The sequence below is a fragment of the Amblyomma mixtum genome, chromosome 6, assembly GCF_055824585.1.
Source record: "Amblyomma mixtum isolate Tamu chromosome 6, ASM5582458v1, whole genome shotgun sequence".
Taxonomy (NCBI): domain Eukaryota; kingdom Metazoa; phylum Arthropoda; class Arachnida; order Ixodida; family Ixodidae; genus Amblyomma; species Amblyomma mixtum.
Genome location: NC_143017.1, coordinates 97,242,842 through 97,253,752, shown reverse-complemented (window position 1 = coordinate 97,253,752; position 10,911 = coordinate 97,242,842). Strand labels below are relative to the sequence as shown.

Below are 10,911 nucleotides of genomic sequence, written 5' to 3'. Positions count from 1 at the left end.
CATTTCTTTGGAAGTAAACCGCTAAATTCACAATGCGTAAAAGCTACACTATAAGCAACTATTAGAAACAGCTCTTTAGGTTTTAAAATGTTTTTATTTTTCCTCGTTATCGAATAAGTACGGTGCTACGGTGTGGCTGAATTTATTCTGTACGTTTCCCATAATGCATCATTTTTCAGTGCCGCTGACAAAATGGCTGACCAGAACGCTAAAGCCAAAGTTGATCTGGGGCTTCTCGAAGAGGATGACGAGTTTGAAGAGTTTCCTGCCGAAGGTAAGCTACACGTCGCTGTGCGATGTTCGCGAGAGTGATCCTGTGTTGTTACGTTGTTGTCCCTTTGACGTACTGCTTCAAAATGTGATGTACCGGTGGACCCCATTGCGCTTCGTCACGGTGTGGACGCGTGCGTAACTAATGTGCGCAGCCAGTAGGATTCCCCGCTCATTTAAAAGGTGGCCAGTACAGTTACATGCACGTTATTAAGAAAGGTCACAGCTGTGTCAGTTTATAGTAGTTATGCAGTTACGACAAAAAGCGCTTGGCGTCTTGTGTATCCGGGACTTAAGGGTCTACTGTCATAGTGCGGTACCATCAACTCTTGCATTGAATATTACTAATGTTGCCGGGATTACTTTTCTTGGCATCGGCTGCTTGAAATCGCCGGTGTCGCAGTTTATATTTCATGTTTTTTGTTCTGCATGCGCATATATACAAGGAACATAGACAGGAAGCGGAGGGTTGGCAGTGGAGAACTCTGGTCAAGTTGAAACTGTATCGTGATTAGTTGACCCAACTAATTAGCTTTTATTTGTCTGTAGAGTGGACGGCGAAGGCGGAAGATTCCCAGGACGTCAATGTTTGGGAAGACAATTGGGATGACGACAACATTGAAGATGACTTCAGTCAGCAACTGAGGTATGTGCGTTGTGCGGCGACGTATCTTTGCACATCCCACTTCAGTGTGCTGATTCATTCTCCCAATGCTTTGCAGGGCGGAACTCGAGAAGCAGGGCTTCAAAGTTGACGGTACAGGAGAACCGATCAAGACGTGAAGCTTAACACTTAAAGAAAATGTTCATGTGAAGTTTTTCTCTTTCTTTTCTCTTTGTGCTTCGATAAGAATAAACTGTTTCCTGTATTATGTGATGGCGGACTGACCTGCCTTCCAAATGTGCAGTTTCTTTTGGATCTCGAAAAGAATGTATATTTGCTAGCTTTGTGTGAATTTTTTTTTTCATTTGGCCATTGTGACACTTATTTTTGGATAATGGCAGCCTCCATTGCCAGAACTGATTTCAGAGCTACACTGTAAAAATGGGCAGGTCTTAATGTTATGACACTGAGTATGACACTTATTTGTGGCATGGCAAGAATTGTACTGCTCTGGTGTAGTCCTAGGACGAGGCATGTCAACTTTATCTGCTGTGGTGGCTTGTTTGGATTGGTTAGAATTGCCAAAAACATGTGCACTTGTAATTAGTGGCTGTACCATGCTTCTCCAATGCTGTTGGGTATGTTAACATTGCATTTCTTCTAAACCAGGATAATGGTTTAGTTTAGTTTATGGGGTTTAACGTCCCAAAGCGACTAAGGCTATGAGAGACGCCGTAGTGGAGGGCTCCGGAAATTTCGACCACCTGGGGTTCTTTAACGTGCACTGACATCGCACAGCACACGGGTCTCCAGAATTTCTCCTCCAAAGAAATTCAACCGCTGCGGCCGGGATCGAACCTGCGTCTTTTGTGTACAGACAGTTTGAGCATTCTACAAACTAGCCAAGGCGATGGTATGCATTTTTATCAAGATCAGTGAGCTAATTGATACAGTTTGATGCAAATGGCAGAAAAATGCACAAATGCTAGTGGCATTCTAGTGCAACATGGCATTTTTAGCTACCTCAAGATTGAGGTTGGAGTAGTTGGAATTATAGAACCCTGGGCAGCTTTTCTTTTTGATCTTTTTAGTTTTTATCCTCTGTTTCGTGGTAAACTTTACAAAGCCCACCTGGTACAAAACGGCATAGGCATCGCCGTCACCACAGAACACTACATTTGCAGTTCAATCAGGTAGTAGAGGGTATGCATGAATGTATAAAAAAAGAAAAAAAAATGTTAACAAGATATCAAACATTAAGCATAGGTATCCATGTTCTAAAACTGCACCTTTGCCTTGTGCAAGGAAATTGAGAAGTGCTCCAGGGTGGACGTCTGCCTTTTTCCTTGGTGGTCAAAGCCTCATCAGATCCTTAAGCCTTCTGATGCCACAGCTTGTATATGACCTCTGCTTGATCGAAATCTGTAGCTTCCCTCAATTTTTGCAGTGTGTTGCTAAGTACTAGGAGGGCATGCTTTTAAGTAGACTTTTCCATAACCAAGTGCTCGGACGCCTGCAAGCAAAGAGGAACAAATGTATTGAGTGTACTTCATCCACAATTTTCTCAGCTCACAGTTGTCTCCAAGCAGCAAAAATGCTGGTTCCCGAAGTTAGCATAACCTAACCTATAGGTTAGCATAACCTATTATTTCCCTTTATTATACTTCATGATTCATCATCAGCGTGACTACGCCCACTGCAGGGCAAAGGCCTCTCCCATGTCTCTTCAATTAACCCTGTCCATTCATATCCCTGCAAACTTCTTAATCTCATCCGCCCACCTAACTTTCTGCCACCCCTTGTTGCGCTTGCCTTCTCTTGGAATCCACTCCGTTACCCTTAAAGGGCAACTGCATAGGTTTTAGAAAGTGGTGAGCTTAACAGGGTTGAATGCGTGAAACTTCCAGGTAAAGCAGGCAAAGTTCTTTTGGGCTAGCATTTGAAATGGGGAGGTAATCGCCGATTAAAATCGCGACGACCTTCAAGCTTCTCCGCACTGCACAACGCCAAGTAGGGGGACGCATAATGACGTCATCGAAGGTATTGGTACATTTCCAATGCATGAACGCTTGCTTTGAAGGAGACAAACCACCACCACCGAAGGCAAAGCCCACCAAACGTTTGGCAGCATCCAACAAGGGAATGCAGGGTGTGGCTGACGGCAGCGGTAATTTCAAATCATACCTTCCATGATGTCACACTAAACTTCTCCGCACTCCTCCGGTGCATTGAGGAGAAGCGCAAAATTAAAACGTCGGTTACGTGGCTATCTTAAATGCTAGCTCAAAAAAACTTTGCGTGCTTTATCTACAGCCTATATAGATTTGAATACTTGAATATCGCAAAATTCTCAAAAAGTGGTGCAGCTGCCCTTTAAGGACCAGCAGTTATCTTGCCTTCGCATTACATGCCCTGCCGAAGCCCATTTCTTCCTCTTGATTTTGACTAGGATATCATTAACCCACATTGGAGACCAAACTTTTTCAATGTTTTTGGCCCTCATTAATATGGAAACTCGCTACAACAGACAGAGTTGCAATGCATAGAGCTGCGTAGAGGCCCACATATTCTTGCCTTGTTAATATCGACAGCAATGAGAGCTTGAAGAATTGGATAAAACAGCACAACGGAAGACGAGACAAGAGAAGGACAAACACCAGCGCTGACTAACAGCCAAATGGTTGTTAGTCAGCGCCTCTTCTGGAATGAGAGCTAGGCCTCGACTGCCCAAACCTAAGATTTCTTTTCCTGCTTTCACAGTGCAGGACATCTGCGAAAGGTAATGCAAGAACTGAAATTTGTCTAGCTGTCTTTATTTCTTTTGCAGTTTTGTGGCTTGCAGAGCCAAAGCACCCAGTCCTTTTTCATCTACTGTGATATATTGCACAAATAGCATCAGCAGCTGCTGATGCTTTGACAGTCGTGTTCAGCAACTATTGGCTGTCTGTGTGCTTGTGATTCATGCAATGGCAACAGCCGCAGTAGGAGAGACCCATTGCTCGTCTCATGGCCCAGAAGTGCTTCAAAACTATGGTTTATTGGGGTTTAATGTCCCAAAGCGACTCGGGCTATGAGGGACGCCGTAGTGAAGGGCTCCGGAAATTTCGACCACCTGGGGTTCTTCAACATGCGTTGACATCACACAGTACACGGGCCTCTAGAATTTCGCCTCCATTGAAATTCAACATGTGCTTCAAAACTGCACATTTTTTTATATAATGGCAACCAGGGTAATGCGCAAAGAGTTATAAAAATGTTAATTTTAGACTGCACTGAGCACAGCTCTGAGTGAATGTTATTATGGATGACTTGCTTCATGAAGAGTTTTGGTTGGGAACTAAAGAATCCATATTAGTGGGGTGTGACTGTATGTCCCTTTAATGCCACTTAGAGTTACTGCGCTAGAAAACAGAAGTGGACAGGACGAGTACCACGAGAACAGTAAGTGTGGGTGTCTTCACACAGCTATAGTGTTGCCGTGGGGGTTTCTTTTGTTAACTTAAATCCAAACTTTCGAAATTCTGTCATGATTTTTTCAAAACAGATTTCGATTTCCTCTTCCTTTCAAAGTGCCCCATTGCCATGTTTTCTGCTGTCATTTCATATATGTGTAATTAGACGTGTTTCGTCTCTTTCGTTGGGACCCAATCCAAAGTCTGGCCAGTCCATCTCGCATGTATCTGTCTGTGCCACAACCGACGGGGAGGAGGGATGAGGAATAAACATTGTTCAAGGCCAGTACTAAGGCCCAGTGTAAAAGAGCGCTTGCTTTGGCGAGCACTAGTGAAGCCAGTTAAACACTAGGAAGGAGGGGGAAGGTAAGAGAAATAAGGAGAGTTAATGGCGTATGTTGTCGTCGATCGTTGTGCTGAGACAGGACACGCATGTATAACGACGACATGCGCAAATGCATTCTTGCGAAGCTGGTGCTGGAGAGAGTGCTCAAGTCCAAGACAAGTGCTTGAGCTGGATCAATGTTGGCCTGGGATTCCGTTTGAAACTCAACAACTGGAACACGTAGAATGAAATAACCTGCACAGCTAGGTCATTCCATATTCTACGTTTCGTGGGCCGTTGGAAGAAACTGCCGATCAAAAGCCGGTCATAAAGCAAGCGAGTTCACAGACATTGATGAACTTCAGGGAACAAAGCTTTGCACATACAACTTCAGATATAATCACATGTCGAAATAAATTATGCATTCATTGGCAATTAAGTTTTATAACAATACACTTTGCAACAAAATAAGTGCAGCGAGAGCCCATTATGTTGTGATTATAAATGAGTATTAACTGATGGATATTAATGCAATAACGCAGAAACACAAAATAGAAAAGCCGTGGCGGTCGAATTTCGTTGGAGGCGAATTCTAGAGGCCCGTGTATTGTGCGATGTCATTGCACGTTAAAGAACCACAGGTGGTCGAAATTTACCAAGTCCTTCACTATGGCGTCCCTCATACGTTAAACCCCCATGAAACCATAAAAATTAGAGACAAATTGCAATAGATTTAAGATAAAAAGAAAGGCGCAGTAATTGTTGCTCTCGTGGTGGACGCTTTTTGATGTTTTGAGGAAATGAGACGCTGTAACTGGCCCACTTCTCGTTTTTTTTTTTAAATTTAATCAACTGTCTCACTTCTCCTACGACACCTCAACCAGGCTTTGAGGGAAGGGAGTGAAAGAAGAAAGAGAAAAAGGTGCTGTGGTGGAGGGCGCCGACATAATTTCAACCACCTCCCAGTCAAAAAAAAAAAAAAAACATTGGGTCCAATTGGAAATCTCAATTGGACCCGATTGGACTGAGGAAAGCCAATTGGGAAATCCAACTGGTTTCCCTAATTCTAATTGGACAGTCCTGAACTTCCAATTGGACTCCGGAATCCAGTTGGACTCGGGAATCCAATTGGGGAGTACAAATGGTTTATGTACTTTCAACTGTACTCAGGAATCCAATTTGGTCTCAGCTTCCAGTTGGGGTCCAGTTCGCTCTGCCATTTAAACTGAATCATTCAACTGGTTCCCGGGACTCCATTGGCTTCAGCACTGTCGGTTCGACTGCCCAGTTGGTCCTCTAGCTGTGTTCCAAACTATGTTCAAGTTGTGTAAAGGCAGAGTTGATTCCTCTATTACCAAGTGGTTGTCTGCTAGCCAGGTAATAGAGTTAGTGCCTTGCTCCAAATGAATAGTCGCTTAGGGTGTGTGTGTGTGTGTGTATTGGTTGGGTGGGTGTTTTCTGTGGCTTAGCCGCAGTGCTTAGCGCCGCGCAACAAATTCAAATTTCCCGCTCTGCATGCAGCAGTCTCTGGCGGTACCACACTGCCAACATACTTTGTTTTTATTACTGTAGTAAGAAACGACACCCCAAAAATTGATGCGCTGACAATCGACCTCTATTGTAATTAGTTATTAGTACATTAAGTAATGAAGGAGGAAGAACTACCATCATGTCAGAATTCATGCCTGGCACGATCGACGCGCCGTTCGTCAGCCGATAGGTGCACTACAGTGGGCGGGAAATTCCGAAAACGTTCATATCGTTCGGTTCAAGGTTGGTTCTGTGTTCGGACTTCACAGATTCGGTGGTGTTCGTGTGATCCTGCTGGCCGTAGTCGCATTTGGGGCCCGCCAGGCTCTCTTTCCGCTGCCCTATCAACCTTGGTTTCGCTGCCGGTGAGTCTACATTGCCACTGCTCCGTCATGGCTCACAACGCCCCATCTTTAGCTGCACCGCAGCCGCTGCAGCCTCTTGCAACTTGCATGGACAAATTTCTGAAGAAGTGGACCACTAAAGCGGAAGCCGTTGGCGACGACGAAGACGATGTATTATTCGACAGAAGTCTTGACGGAAGGGAAGACAGCGTGTTGGGCTCTTGGGTCACGATTGGAACTACCGAAGCATCGTCACCACTTTGTACCGCGCAGGTAGACACGCCAAGCACCGTGGCTGGCAGCGATGACAACACCTCACGCACGCAGCAAGAGTCCAACGGTCAGCAGGACACCTGTAACGTGGCTCTTTACCCGCCGGAGTTACTGAATCAGAAAGTGTCTGAGCTGCGCCCGCACGACGCACACACATCGGATGACGTGCGTGGCACCGATGGCAGTATTCCCGTCCAGCAGCGACTGCCGTGTAATGAGGCAATTTGGCCGCCTCTCTCCGAGATACCTCCTTGTCCGCTGGGGTTGTATTACCAGCAGTCAGCTAAATCAAGGTCGCTCGACATTCTGCGACGCGCATTGGGCGAAGAACGATTTGCTAGCTTTTTCCCCGGAAAAACGCGGGCAAAACAGAATTACAAGGAGAGTTGACGACTAGCTCCCAACCGACGCACAAAACGGGGTTAGTTCGCCTAAGTCATCTGCTGGCTTTTCGAACATGGACATCTCGCATTGGCCGCGCCTTCTGCGGTGTGTGCTATACTGCGTTTACCAATTGCAGCTACGCGCGAAATTTCGTTGGTCGCGCGGCATAGAGGACGTATTCAGCGATCGAGGAAAACAATGCCTAATTTCACAAACGTGGTCCTTGTTTTAAAGCTCAAATATCAGTGGCCAATTATACGCGCAGTTCTGCATGCAAGGATTAATGGTGTATTATTATTAACGTGACAAGCCATTGTTCCAGTCTGGTGATGTGCAGCAATAAAAACTGGTGAATGCAAGTGCTTTTAAATGAGTATGGACATCAAATTTTTAGGTGCGTGTTTTCTTCGTTGAAATTATCTGCAAGGCATTAGTACACATGAATCGCCATAGAGAATTCACATACCCCCGTAAATAACCTAATTTTGAGTGTACTAGCATTAGACGGGTCATTAGCAAAAAGCTATTATGTCCAGATGAAGACTCCGCTTACCAAGGGAGAGAATCCAACTCTCCACTTGAAGGGACAAGGATGGGGAGGCCGGACTAATGACTCGGCAAAAAATTTAAACTACGCAGAATGGCTTGGCAAATTTAAATGCATCTGAAATGGTGGCTGAAGTTGCTGAAGAGAATGACATCTAGATATAGACGTTTAAGCAAACGCCATTGCATTTTCTCTGCATCAGTCCAACCGATTGCCCCTAAACAAGGGCAAACATGCTAGCGCACCTAAGTTGCATTTAGCTTAACTAGGTATATCGGTGCCAATTGTTTCTTTCATGCTGTTTCCGTTCCAACAGCAGGACAGTGCCTATGATGTCGGTGAAGTTCACATTGCGAGAGACATTAAAACTGCGATATATCCACTGCCCCATTTCAGTTTGTTACCGCACCCTTATGCCAGCTTGCCCCAACAGCCAAGATGACAACAAACGAAGAAGCGGCTAAAACATCATTGTTTTCATGCGCCCCATAAGACCTAAACTTCTTGACGGCACCATTTGTTTTGAGCATGCACTGCACAACCAGATCACTAAATTCTTTTACTGTTCACAGAGAAAAACGAGTGACCATTTGTTTTGAGTATCATGTAGCCAGATTACAAACGTCTTTTATTGTGTTCTAAAATATATAGAGCCACATTTTACAGACACTGGTTTCATGATGACAAAAAACATTCCTGTACATATTCAATGAAGTACGTACATCGGCAAGGACAGGTGTTCTTGATGCTATGATGGAGTCGCAGAACAAAACTTATTGCGAAGCGCTCGTTTTCATCACCAAGGATGCTTATCAACTCGCTGTGCACACCCGCAGATGTGTCAAAAGAAGCGCACCAAACACAGGCCCCCAACGCAATCTACAATTCTGTGCCTCTTATTTTGCCATGCACGACAGTTTGAGCATATGATACGCTTGGAACTTCAGACGACAAACAGTTCACATGATGCACGATGTTCAACATATGTACAGCACTGTTCACCTTAAAGCCGGTAGAAACACTATTACACCAAGCTTATTTACACGCAAAGTCAAGCAAAGTGACTGCAACACAAAAAACAGCGCGATCCATACAGCGAGTAAAATTTTCTTCTAAAGCACAGTGACTGGACTGTACATTGCCGCTGTGCACCACAGTGAAATGCCAACAGCAATAACCTACACAATGAGTGCAAAACATGATGCAGCGTATCATAGGACAACTCACTACATACATCCACTCTGTGTAACAAGCTTACATTATATAAAAGCTGCGTGGTAAAGATGTGATGCGACTGGAAGGGAAAGAAAGAAGGGAGCGGCAGCTTTATACATCGGAAAGTAAAGGGTTTTGTGCTGCATTCTGTCTACCATTTGGTAATGTTGGGAACAAACGCTGGCAAAAAGGTATTTACAATGCAAAATGGAAATGACAAATTGAGTGCCATCAGCTGGACAGATGGATGCAATGACTAGATCAACGGGCCTTTCCACGCAATGGCGGAAAACAGCTCGCATTTCTTTCTGCACCAATCGAATGACCATACCTTGCACCATAACCCAAGGTTATTTTTGTGCAAGACCACACAGGTTCTATAAAGTGGCAGCAAGTTCAAAAGAGAGCCACTCAATTTGATGAGATAAGCACCTTTTATGGCGCTCATATCAAACAGTAGCACCTCCGACTTTTCAATTTCGTAATACACTTTAGCTGAAGTCCACCTGAGCAATATTTTTTCCCGCATGTTACTATTACAGACAATAATTATTATTCGAAGTGCAGAGAGTTTCTCCTATCCATCATTACAATGCACGTCTGACACATCCAAGATGCAGTGTTGCAACTGTATTCTGCTGCTGAACGCTACGCCACTGATGTTGAGAAGAAAATAATTTTCGTCAACTAAACGGAAGAAAAAAAAAAAGGCATGGCAGCAAACACTGACAAAGATGTTGGGATGATGCTACGATTGAAGTCTGTACACAACACTGGAGAATTTAGCTGCCAGACAATGTACGGAAAAGGAAAGTGCTCGAAGTCTATATAGTCCTTTATGTGGCAAAACTGCTTCTTTCTGCACGGATTCACAGCCTCAGCATTGAACACCGGAGAGTAACCTAGGGCTATATATAGCAATGTCTAATTTTTTTTTGGTCACAACTAAAGTAACAGGAGGTGGGAAACAAACGGGAACCTCCAATTTCTTTTCTTTTTGATGCGTGCCAAATTCACCTTCAAGCAAACTCACTCTGGAGACGACCTTGAGTTATCAAGTACGAGTACTAACAAGAAGCTTAGGGTAGTAATGGCTGCACATAGAATAAATGGTGAGGGCTCACCATTTGAGCCGTAAAGCAATGATGGGATAGGAGGACTAAGACTAAAACTGTTTTCAAAGGTCATCTATTAGAACTTGGCCTCTGCTTGTGTAGGCGGTTTTCCAAAAAGAAAAATGAAGTCAGGAAGTACATACAGTGTGCTAAAGCACCCAGTGAAATATGATGCTTGCCATCAAAAAAGAAAAAAAAAAGCTTTGGAAGCATGGCCATTCTATGCCATGTTACAGATGTTTCAGGCGATCTCAGCCATGAATTAAGAACAATACATTTAATACGATGTCTGTAGCTCCTCAATAAGCAGCCTGCCCAGTTAACAACACAAAACAAAATGAAAAAGGGGTGGGAGAGCCCCAGTTTGCCAGCTAACGCTTTGACAAAAGAACTTGTCTTTCTTCTGCCAAAAGACTTGCATTAGGACTTGCAAAAGACTGATTGTTGAAACGTTAGCTAGCAGAGTGAGGCTTCCCTCGACCCTTGTTCATTTTGTTTTGGGCTGTCAAGAGTCCCATCTTCCTGCTTTCCCTCTGCCCAGTCAAAGAAAGATGAAAGCACAGAACACGCATCACAGAATGGCAAAAAGGTACAAGGCAGATGCAGACTACTGGAAGGAAAATATGTTTAGCGGAAAACAAGAAATGAGGCCCGAATCACGTTGCGGGTGAGCACATCAACAGCTTGCCTAATATTTGTATAGCATGAATCAGAAGGATGCCTGCTTTACTCAAAAGCAAACAAAAAAAAAAGAGCTAGCAGCACTAAATTTGCTTCTGCTAGAAAATTTTATAGACCTTATGCAAAATTGCTGCCATCTATCGGAGAAAAGGAGAACCAGTGGAAATCCGC

At 44.2% G+C, this 10,911-nt stretch overlaps 2 protein-coding genes across 3 annotated transcripts in view; one reads left to right on the top strand and one right to left on the bottom strand.

The window, feature by feature from the left end:
• Positions 1–159: 159 nt before the first annotated feature.
• Sem1 (Suppressor of exocyst mutations 1) lies at positions 160–1,142 on the top strand. The gene is made up of 3 exons (XM_089550573.1): positions 160–274; positions 820–916; positions 993–1,142. Exons 1-3 carry the CDS (start codon positions 193–195, stop codon positions 1,051–1,053), a joined length of 240 nt encoding a protein of 79 aa, XP_089406699.1. The 5' UTR covers positions 160–192; the 3' UTR covers positions 1,054–1,142.
• A 7,196-nt stretch (positions 1,143–8,338) lies between these two features.
• Positions 8,339–10,911, bottom strand: part of LOC149339781 (uncharacterized) — a 42,992-nt gene continuing 40,419 nt past the window's right edge. For both annotated transcript variants that reach the window (XM_089548437.1, XM_089548436.1), the window contains one exon: positions 8,339–10,856. The gene's annotated coding sequence lies outside the window, so the exon portion shown is untranslated. The remainder of the gene's footprint in view (positions 10,857–10,911) is intronic.

What these genes read in the sequence shown, in the direction of transcription:
- Sem1 (XM_089550573.1), top strand. Translation starts at nt 193, where the DNA reads ATGGCTGACCAGAACGCTAAAGCCAAAGTTGATCTGGGGCTTCTCGAA. An exon ending in TGAAGAGTTTCCTGCCGAAG is followed by an intron (nt 275 to 819) that starts GTAAGCTACACG and finishes ATTTGTCTGTAG; the next exon opens with AGTGGACGGCGAAGGCGGAA. An exon ending in GACTTCAGTCAGCAACTGAG is followed by an intron (nt 917 to 992) that starts GTATGTGCGTTG and finishes AATGCTTTGCAG; the next exon opens with GGCGGAACTCGAGAAGCAGG.